Source organism: Nicotiana sylvestris, chromosome 11, assembly GCF_000393655.2.
Source record: "Nicotiana sylvestris chromosome 11, ASM39365v2, whole genome shotgun sequence".
NCBI classification, from domain to species: Eukaryota; Viridiplantae; Streptophyta; class Magnoliopsida; order Solanales; family Solanaceae; genus Nicotiana; species Nicotiana sylvestris.
This window is the reverse complement of record NC_091067.1, coordinates 117,543,134-117,554,055: the sequence shown is the minus strand read 5'-3', so window position 1 is coordinate 117,554,055 and position 10,922 is coordinate 117,543,134. Positions and strand designations below refer to the sequence as shown.

Below are 10,922 nucleotides of genomic sequence, written 5' to 3'. Positions count from 1 at the left end.
TAATTTATCAATACGTGTTTAGTTGTGAACCTCAAAATTAATTATGAAAAATATAGGAGCAATGGTAAAGTATTTACTTCAGATGGATTGACATTATAAATGTAAGACTTCAACAATGAAGTATAATAGTTGCATTTGAATTTTAAACTTCGTTTTTTTCTTATTTCCTCTTTTTCTTTTGGACAATTGGTTACTCAGAAGTCAAATACATTATTATAATAATTATGTATTTGATTTGGATAAGTTTTTGTCTGATCTAAGTCATGTTTGAATACATAAGATTCGATAGGGTAGAATTAATTTTGTCCTGGCTGCTTATCTTATTGGGTGAAAATGTTATTCCTCTTAAAATATCAAATTTCTCATCCAACTTTAAACAATAGACAATTTAAAGTATTTTTTATTCACCAACCAAATACCAACCAAAATATTTTTCTATAATAAAAAACTTCCAAGGGATGCGATGTAGATAGCGTACACTAATGCAAGTATTAGTGGTTGCTTTCACAGTTCGAACCCCTGACCTATAGATCACGCGGAGACGACTTTACCGTTGCTACGAGATAAAAAAATCTGAACAGAACAAATCCTTTACCTGATCAGTGGAGTTGTCAACTTGTCATACGCGTGTGAAGAGAGGAAGGGGAGATCACAGTGAAAATTATGTCATGTCAGGTGATTTACAAATAATCAAATTAATTGCAAAGAATGAATATAGTTACACTGTAACAAGGTTATATTTCTACACAATCATCGTCGTCGTCATCATTTTCACTATCATTATCCCAGTCCAGCGTGTAAGATCCCGCTGACTTCATCAATTCTGTTAGTCCAGTTAGATCCTCCAGATATGTAGGATGATTAATTGCTTGAAGCACGAAGTCCATTCCTCTCGTCTGATATTCTGATACCACCTGAGCACAAGGAATTCATGTGTCTTATTATAAAAGAGAGCGCAGAAGAGAACGATTAACCATTAAACAAGTAATGATGCTTTCGATAATCAAGTTTGTAATCATAAACTGTAATAATTTGTTGAAGAAATGATGGTCAGATGGTACAGTATAATAATAGTTCAGGGGCCTTGAATCCTGAAACTTACTGTGGAGCAACAAGCAGTGCAACAAGTTGAAGCGTGACCAACGAGCGTCATTTGAGAAAACTGAGAGAGGGAACCGCGAATCTGATGAGGTAGAATGCCAAGAGGTTGTTCATTGCTACCGTTATCATTAGAGTTTGCAAACTCAGCTTTGGCATATATTCTGCAAACCATAGTTAAGTAAGAAGTGCTAAAATGCTGGATGAAATATAATTTGCATGTATATCAGAATAATAGTTAAGGATTTACCCAGAAGGATGATGCAAAACTCCAACCAAAAGTTCAACAGCCAGGGCTGATGCAATAGGAGCAAGCCCCGGACGAGTAACTGTACATTGTTGGTCCAGGGTACGATTGGCAGTTGACTGCATAAATAACAAAAAAAGTTTGTTCATATTTGTAGATATCACAATAAAAAAGATACCATCAATTTCATGCAAGAATATTACATCAATTGGTGCAACCACATCATTACAGAAGTAACACCCCAATCTCTGTGATCCATTTTGACTTGAGATGGAAAGATTTTCCATACTAGCAGAGATATTATTCGATGTTTCAGCTTGTGAGTTTCGTATAGAACCCATAGGACCTGCTCCATGACGCATAACTAGAAAGCTATCAAAGCCTAAGGCTGCATTAATAGTGATCTGCAGAGAGGAAGATAGACACATGTACTAATCAAGTAAGAATTTAGCTGGCACTTGTGAATACATTATCACATGCAACATACTAGTCTCAGAAACTTCACAAGAGAAAGTAAAGGTGTGTAAAACCTTGTTAGCACTTGCACCAAGTAGACTAGGAAGCCACCGACTTTCCCGTGTATCAGTTAATAGAAAGATTGCGTCATGTGAGTTAATCAAATCCCACAAACGTCTGCAGTCATTTAGTATATTACTTTCTTCTTGGCTAGGCACTGGATGTCCAGGCATTGGAATAGCCATCACAACACCTTCTGCTTCCTGCCAAGAAATTAAGGTGTGTCAGCAAATGAAATTATGTTTTCTCTATATCTCGAATTATTTAATTTAATTATTCAGGGTCTAGGTAATGGACCAATACCACTGCTGGAAAAATTCGCTTGAGACTTTCAACTGCTGCAACGGCCTTAAATTTGCCACCATTTAGACAGTCATCAAGCACATAAAGAGACTGCCTTAGTGGATTAGACATCGAGACCTTCCCACTGTCAAGCAATGTAATTTTTCGGACACCCCATGCCTACAAAAGTACAAAAGTCTAATAAGCAATTTCAGAAAATTTTACACAATTATTGCTTCCATTTTCTTTTTCGATTTTCTATTCACTTACCATAAGCATTCGAGCAACCTGGCATCCTAGTGTACCTGCTCCTAGGAGGAGACATTTTGTAGCCGCCAACATGTCGAGATTCAACGAAGGCAATGTGCGCCATCTCATTAGTTTCAAGTTCAAATCAGCAGCTGATACAGCCAACCTGGAAAAACATGACAGATTCCTAAGATGACCACCAAACTATTCATACAACAATCAGTACTTGTTTATGCGTACCTTGTTGGATCCATCGTTTTAGCAAGGCTGATGCACCTCGAAACCTTCTTCCCTCTATTTAGTTCCCATCCCACAGTGTTAGGCATGTTCTGATGATTCCTCCATCCTAAATAGATTATTATGGCCGCGTCGAAGATACGACTGTTTACTATATATACAGGAAGCATAAATCAGATACCAAAACCTATTACCAGTAGCTCTACCTGGTGAAAGAGATATTTCAGCTTCTCCAACAAGCGACAAGCCCAGATCTGCAAAACCACGGTTCTCACGGTAGCAGAAGAAGTGAATCTTTCCGAGGCCCCACCTTGAATAGATATAGGCAAGATAATTGCGAAGTGGCCATCCAGGATTACTTGGAAGATGACAAGGGTCATAAAAACCAAAAATAACCTGATAATTGTAAACAAGGCATTTACGCCGAATACAGTCATGTACCATAAATATCACACATATGAAGTGAGATTAGTGCAGCACGCTTAATCTTACACGGCAACTATACAGCCCTAATTAACACTGGTTAAGATTCAAACAACATCAACAGCGAATAGCCAAACCTTTTGAACATTATTTTGGCAGGCTTCCCACTCCCTTAGATGCCTGAGAGTAACAATTGAATCCGAACCAAAAGACACCAGAAAGAATGGTATATCTGCATTCAGCTAATGCTTCAGGTCCCGAAAAAAGAAATGTCAACAATTGACCCTTAAGAATTACAGTAAAATGGTGGGATTGTTAGCTCCACAAACTTTTACCTGCAGTAGAGCTCAAGCTACGCCACTCATTACAAGCTCTAGAGAGAGATTCGGCCTGTTTGCCATAACAATCAATTCGATAAAAATATATCTCTAGAGTGAAAGAACAAAGTAAATGATACTTCTAGAAAAGAACCTCTTCAGAAGTGAAGCATTGGGAAGCTGGCTTTAAATTAACCAGAGTTGCAGGAGGATCAAGCACCAAAGCAGGGAACGCAAACCAATAATGAAAGCTCCATTTTTTCAAGTCTGCAAATGATATAACTAGGAACCTTAAGAGCACAGAACTGTCCTCCTCAACTTTGCCCGAGCAAATCTCATCCCATATCTGATTGGCAATTCAGAAACTATCATGGTGAGATGACACTAAAATTCAGCCTCTTACCATGCATTATACATTCTATTAGTGAATTTACCTAGGTATTTGTAGCTATAACTGATTCAAGAAATAGTAGACGACAGAAGTACCGCTGCTGTTCTCTTCTATGGCCTAATATTTACATATCCTGATATTTTCCAAATATGGATTTTCATATAATTGTGCGTAAATGTAACATGTTTGAGAAATTTTTTACTATACCTTCTTGGCTTCTGCCTTAAGTAGGCTCTGCTTATCAAGTGCGTGAAAGCTTTCTAGCGTGTTTGTGTTGAGAAGAATGCCAGGGACAGGACACCTATTTCTGTTCCCCTGACTAGCTGGAAGAGACGATGATTCCTCATTGGACTCAGCAGGCAAAGATTCAGCAAGAAGAGTCAAGTGATTTGATACTTGAGGATGCGAGCAAGGTGCATAAAAACCTACACAAAAAACAATTCAAACTAGTAGGAACATACACTAGAAACCCAAAAAAGCTACAATTTCAATTCACTCAATAAGGCAAAAGGTTCAATATTAGATAAAATTCAGTAACTCTAGATGTCACTGGAACAAAGACTCGAAATAAACCCCCAAAACCTACAATTTCTATTTCTGAAAAAGGGTTAAAAAAGCTCATTAACCCCAAAGAAACAAAAACAACAACAACAACAACAAACAACCCAGTTTGATCCCGTAAATGGGGTACAGGAAGAGTAGTGTGTACGCAGGCCTTACCCCTAACTCATAGAGATAGTGAGGTTGTTTCGGATAGACCTCGGCTCAAGAAAAAAAAAAAGGAAAGAGCTTGACACAGGGAGAATCACAATGAGATAAACCAAAAACATGAATTTTTTACTTTAAGAAAAAGGCTAAACTATTTTTTATTGAAAAAGGACTACATTGTTGAATTCCAACAAAAGGGTAAATTTTAAATAGCAAGAACAATTCAGTAACAGAAAAAATCAATTAATAATTACAAAAGCTATTTAATTTGAAATTAGAACAAGAAACAAAAAAAGTAAGAGGGGAAGAAGCATACCAGTAATAGGAATAGGGGAATCATCAAGGCGCAACTTATTGAGCTTTAAAGAAGATAATTTATGCCAGAATCCTTCATCTACTGAACTCTGAAACGGTGCAAATTGAAGAATTGTTCCTCTTCCGCTATCCGCCATGAAAAAAAATCTTGCTTTATTGGAAATTCCGTTGCTCAATTTGGAGCTTCTCTCTTTAAACTTGTAAGTATTTTGTAGAGTTCGTGACCTCTCTTGCTGAGGATTGAAGGCTTAACAACTTTGCAGAAAGAGAAGCAAAGATCGGAATTTTAAGAAAGAAGGTTACAACGAGGAGAGAGGAAACTTTGGGAGTGTTGCGATTTTATTATTGACAATTTTTTATTGGCAAAATATGTTAAACCTCTCGTGAACTCATATTATTACTATCCTTCCCAAATTATGTTTCATCTTAATTACCTTCCTCAACTGCTACGTGGATTTTTCTGTATATGTGGCTTTTTTAAAAAAATAAAATAGATTTTTACCTTTTTAAGAATATTATTTTTTTAGATAATTTTTTTCGAATATAATTTATAATAAAACTTGGATAGAACTACATTATTTAGGCTAAATATTTTTATTTGGTCAAAAATAATAAAGTTTTAGTTAATCGTTTTTTGAATTTGACCTGAAAATAAAAATTTATACAATTAAAATAAATAGTCAAGTCATCTAAAAATTTATAAAAAATACATAGTTTGAAATTGCAGGTTAATGCAAGTGATTCATTTTATTTCTTGCAATTGTATACTCTTTTTATTTCTTCTTTTAATGCAATTATTATTTATTTCAACTATGTATTTTTACTTTTTTAGCTAAAATTTGTATAACAAAATATTTTTAGAGTACCGTAATTTAGAGATATATAAAAAATTATAGCCAAAATAATTAATTTTAAACTATGTATTTTTTTAACTTTTTAGATGTCTTGGCTATTTATTTCAATTGTATAAATCTTTATTTTCAGGTCAAATTCAAAAAAAGATTAACTAAAAATTTATTATTTTTTGCCAAATAAAAATATTTAGCCTAAATAATATAGTTCTATCCAATTTTTATTATAAATTATATTCGAAAAAAATTATCTAAAAAGTAATATTCTTAAAAAGGTAAAAATATATTTTATTTTTCAAAAAAATATCACATATACATAAAAATCCACGTGGCAGGCGAGTGCACCCACACTTTTTGCCACATCAGCGTCTAGGAGGGTAATGACTCTCAAACGACCAAGTTGAGGTGGGTAATTAAGACCAGACATAGTTCGGAGAGTTACTAATAATCTGAGCTAAGTTTAGGGGTGGTTTTATGTATTTTGCCTTTTTTATTTTAATTCTTAATCATCATAACATCAGACAAAGTGTGAGCACGTGATTTTTGCTTCACGAAAACTACTCCAAAAGAAATCAAAAAATAAAACAAATGTCCTTTAGGTACAGTTTTAAGAATTTGCGTGGCATCTTTGGATAATTGTTTGTATTGTTGTCTGTGAATGTTTATCTTGTTTTAATTAATTAAAAATACAAAAATATATGTTGCATGCACATTTAGGATTTAATTGTGCACTTAGGAATTAACTGAACCATGTTTTGTTTCTAAAAGAAAGAAAATCACAAAATATGTATTTGTTGCATTTTTGTCGTTTTATTGTCCAATTGTGCGATTTTGTTTTTTTAATTAATATTTAATCTTGTGTGTCAATTATTATTTAGGTTTAATTAATATTTTTAATTTAATTTTGGTTTTACAACTTATTTTAGAATTTTTGGTAATTAGGAATTAAAAAGGAAAATAATAGAAAAGAAAAACAAGTGAAATAAGAAACACATTCGGAACTAAGTCATTTTTTTGGACCCAAAATCAGGCCCAAAACACCCCATTTACTCGGTCCAATATGCCTGATCTCTCAGAGGACTCAAACGACGTCGTTTAGGCATCTCAAATCTGAACCGTTGATCAAACAGATCAAACCGTCCAGTTCAGCCCCAGCATTGGTTCAAACGACACTGTTTCAAGTGATTAAATCTGAATCATCCGTTCCTTTTGATCTAACGGTCCCAGGCTTCCCCCATAACCTGGTCCATTTCACCCCGGGTCGACCCAGTCTCGCAGCATGGCCAAACGATGTCGTTTCCTATTAGTAAAATGATCCAGGCCGTTGATCGTGATTTATCCAATGGCCAAGATCAAACGCCCCTCCCGTATATAACCCTAATCCCTTACCCCACGCCCCCAAACCAAACCCCCTCGCCTTTCGTCTCTCTCAGACCCTTCAGAGACGCCTCCCCCAAACCCTAGCCGCCCTCGTTCCCTTCGCCTGAAACCCGGCGGCAACAACGCCGCCGGTCACCAAATTAACACCCCTAAGCCATCTGACCACCCTCGTTACGAATTCGTTAACCGTTTGCCTCGAATCAACCTCTAGCTTCTCGAATCTTCAATTGAAGATTCAAGCAAAACCTAAACCTACCCCAACCAGTCCCAAACTCACACCACGGCACCCCCTGACCTCCCTCGTGCCCAAAATACCTTTGGCCTGGTTCGAATCTTGCTAGAACCATTCGAACCCCAAATGGAACCAAGACCCCTATGAAGACCAAACCTGGGTTTTGTCCGAAATTAAAGGAATTTGGGCGTCTAATCGACCTTAGTCGAAGTGTTCTCCGTTGCGAAAACTCGATTAAGGTCCGTTCGACCTCAAAAAGTTCGAGTCAAGAGTTCGACCTGGGTTCGTCTAGTTTCTGTTTTGTTAAGGTACCTTTTTCTCCTTTCTTGTTCTATTTTTGTTACGGTTAATTGTGTTTAGTTTAGTTATAATCTAGTTTTTGTTCATTGCTTCTTCTTATTCTCCAATCAGACCTTTTTATTTGGTCGAGTCTGCTTCTGTTCATGATCGAATATATGCTATTAGCCATGTAATTTGTTAGTTTATAAGTTCCCTGTTTTTATCAATACCACTCGAATCACTTGTTGGTCTATTTATTCTAATTATTTGTTGTTAACTACTAAATGTTATATCCTGTGTAATCAATAAGCGTCGTCGATTATTCTTTTAGGCTTGAATGTTATGTTAACATGATAATAGTTCAACCTTTGGTTCATACCAGTATGTTTACCATCCTGCATCTTGTATATACTTGAATTAGAGTTGTGTTTGCTCATTCCCTGTATTTGGTTTGACCTCCTGTTCTTTATAGTTGTTCGCATGAACCTCCTTCCTTGATTCATACTGCTTCAATTTTGGCTTGTATTATTGAATCCCTGCTCAATCAACTGGATCTGAGTTGATTAGGATTGGTTCCCAATATGATCAACTCATTCCCTTTGATTGATGCCATGTTTGAAATGATTTGGTCTTCTGCTCTGAATCACTGTGTGAATTTGATAGTGGGAATTGGTTTATAGCTGTAGTAATTTAGTGATCAATTAGAAATTAGTTGTTAGGGTTACAACTCATAGAGTTTTAATAACAGATCAATGAAGCTTAGGGCAGGGCAGTAATACACAGGGGTTAAGAGGGTAATTTTGGGATTTAGCAGGTCTGCAAGTGGACTAACTTAAGGGTCTATTCAGTGGATAATAGATACCATTAGTTTAATATCAATGGGAAACATAACATGATAGTATGGGAGTTAATAGGAATACTATAATAACCCATAGTTTTGATTGAAACAATAGGGAACAAGGCATGCAAGTATGGGGAACAAAATAACTTCAAACAAGAAGACATCAAGTAATGGGATTCAAAGAGGGATGGGCAGTTAGAATCTGATAGTTTCAAGGCAGAGATAGCAGGCTTGTTTTTGGGTTATAAATAGAGTCATTTAAGACAAATTTAGGGGCTGGTTTTTTTGGAGAAAAGAAATCAGTTTTCTTTCAATTTTTTTCCAGAGAGTCTAGGCTGGATTTTTTACATTTAAGAGTTCAGTAATTTGAGAAAAAACAAGCTGGTTTTTAATCCTAAAAGGTTTAGTGTTTGAGAGCTAAGAAACTGAAAAGTGAGGTATTTTTTTTACTGCTGAATATCAGAACTAGTACTGTTACTGTTTCATTGGTGTTGTTGGTTGGTATTTCTGGGGTTTCAATTGGTTTTTCCTAAGTTTGCTATTGGTTATTTGCTACTATTTCATTGGGAGCTGCTGGAATTCTGCTGGTTGTTTTCTTTCTAATCTGTTACTGGGTTGTTCTGTTACTGTGTTGCTGGGTATTGTTGTTGTTGTTTGCTACTGCTCTGCTGATCCTCCTCTTCTTCTTCTATTGTCTATTACCAGGTACACTTTCGAATCACACTGTGATGTACTGTGAGATGTAAAAGTGAAAAGAAAATGCTCGAGTAGCGGAGTACTTAGTGCATCTGTAATTTAGTAGATAAATGATAAGTTGTATAGTCTATCTTTATAACCCAATGAAGAATGTGGGTTGTGGAGTTTGTATCTAATAAGGACTGTCTTGGACCATTAATTTGCCTTTCTTAGTTGCAAATTTAGTAGTTTAATACCAACTTTAGTAGCATAGAATTAAAAATCAAACTTCCAAGTTAACTGTGCTTTTCCCGAATAGTTAAGCATGCCCATTATTGTCAAGCTGTTTAGTTAAATAAGTGGAGTAAGATGAAGATAGCATGAGTTTGTTCTATTGAACCTGTCTGTTTAAACTTGTTAGTTTCACTAGCTATGAAGGTTTTAATATTGTCAACAGTAGGTAGATAATGATTGTTGGCAGCCATTTGCTCAAAAGTTGAAATATATTGGGTTTGGCTTCATCATGTAAAGCAATGGGCAGTAGCCTGTGTATGTTAAATCAGACTCGAATCCGCTTCTATGAGTCGAACGCTGAACTTGGCCCGAATAACGCATGAAATCTGGGCGTAGGAAACGGGCTCGATCACAAGACCATCCTTAAAATCATATAATATAGTTAAGTAAAAATTGGTTGGGACCTTCATTTTGTGTTTAGAGACAAACTTAATAGAAAAAATGTAGTCACTTTAGGATCGTCCTTTTAAAATAAACGAGATGAGCCTCGCCAAATAAAACGCACAGATTGCGGGGCCCTCACAAATGTATGTATTAATTACTTAGAACTCGGGATCGACCGCTTAGCGAACTTCACGGCCTTTTCCCAAAATAACCACGCGTTAGTCTCTTTAGGCGCATACTTTAAATAACATTACCTTCTTAAACCCGGGTGCACATTTATGTGACCCAAATCCAAATCTCAACGAAGTCGAAATGCGTCGCTAATCACGGGTACATTGATTGTGGCGTGGTTCGAGATGCATTTCTACGATGTTGAAAATTCTTTTTTTAAAAAATATAATGAATGAGACGAGCCTCAACAAACAAAAATGCACAAGCTGCGGGGCCCTCTATACGTGTTGGTAAAATTACTTAGACTTCGGGATGGGTCGTTTAGCAAAATTTCACGGCCTTACCCAAAATAATGATACGCTAGTCGCTTTAGGCGCGCCTTTAATAATTTACTTTCTTAAGCTCGGGTGCACATTTATGTGACCCAAATCCAAATCTCAATGGAGTCGAAATGTGTCGATAACCACGGGTATATTGATGTGACGTGGTTCGAGATACATTCTCACAACGTTGCAATTCTCTGTTAAAATAATAATAATAATAATAATAATAATAATAATAATAATAAAATCGGTAAAGAGTTAAAACTTGCATATAAGCTCATAATTGTTAAAATCAGATAAATAAGCTGAATGTGACAGTTGAGCGACCGTGCCACAACCACGGAACTCGGGAATGCCTAATACCTTCTCCCGGGTTAACAGAATTCCTTATCCGGACTTCTTGTTTGCGGACTGTAATACAGAGTCATTCTTTTCCTCGATTCGGGATTAAACTGGTGACTTGGGACACCCTAAATCTCCCAAGTGGCGCCTTTGAAATAAATAAACAAATACCATTTCGATTGTCCTTTAATTGGAAAAAAACTCCCTCTGCGCCCCTTGTGGGTGCGGGTAAAAAGGAGGTGTGACAGCTCTGGCGACTCTGTTGGGGATAACTCCGGCACCCAGAATCTCTGGTTCAGGGTTTAATAATTCGAGCTTAGAATAATTGTTATGTTTGGCTTTATCTGATTTTTCTACATATTTCGCG

At 36.2% G+C, this 10,922-nt stretch overlaps 1 protein-coding gene across 1 annotated transcript; it reads right to left on the bottom strand.

Annotated features, from left to right (window-relative positions):
• Positions 1 to 574: 574 nt before the first annotated feature.
• On the bottom strand, positions 575 to 5,126 carry LOC104248833 (ubiquitin-like modifier-activating enzyme atg7). Its single transcript, XM_009805158.2, has 14 exons — positions 4,785 to 5,126; positions 3,968 to 4,185; positions 3,524 to 3,715; positions 3,388 to 3,442; positions 3,190 to 3,284; positions 2,836 to 3,025; positions 2,633 to 2,738; positions 2,414 to 2,558; positions 2,165 to 2,323; positions 1,876 to 2,064; positions 1,549 to 1,749; positions 1,349 to 1,464; positions 1,103 to 1,262; positions 575 to 914 (listed from the first exon to the last, which is right to left on the bottom strand). Exons 1-14 carry the CDS (start codon positions 4,918 to 4,920, stop codon positions 735 to 737), a joined length of 2,142 nt encoding a protein of 713 aa, XP_009803460.1. The 5' UTR covers positions 4,921 to 5,126; the 3' UTR covers positions 575 to 734.
• Between the last annotated feature and the right edge of the window lie 5,796 nt (positions 5,127 to 10,922).

Excerpts from the sequence above, each read along its gene's own strand:
- LOC104248833 (XM_009805158.2), bottom strand. The coding sequence starts at position 4,920 with ATGGCGGATAGCGGAAGAGGAACAATTCTTCAATTTGCACCGTTTCAG. Across the intron at positions 3,443-3,523 it reads AATGCTTCACTTCTGAAGAG|GCCGAATCTCTCTCTAGAGC; the intron begins GTTCTTTTCTAG and ends TATGGCAAACAG. Across the intron at positions 2,739-2,835 it reads TGAAATATCTCTTTCACCAG|GATGGAGGAATCATCAGAAC; the intron begins GTAGAGCTACTG and ends TAATCTATTTAG.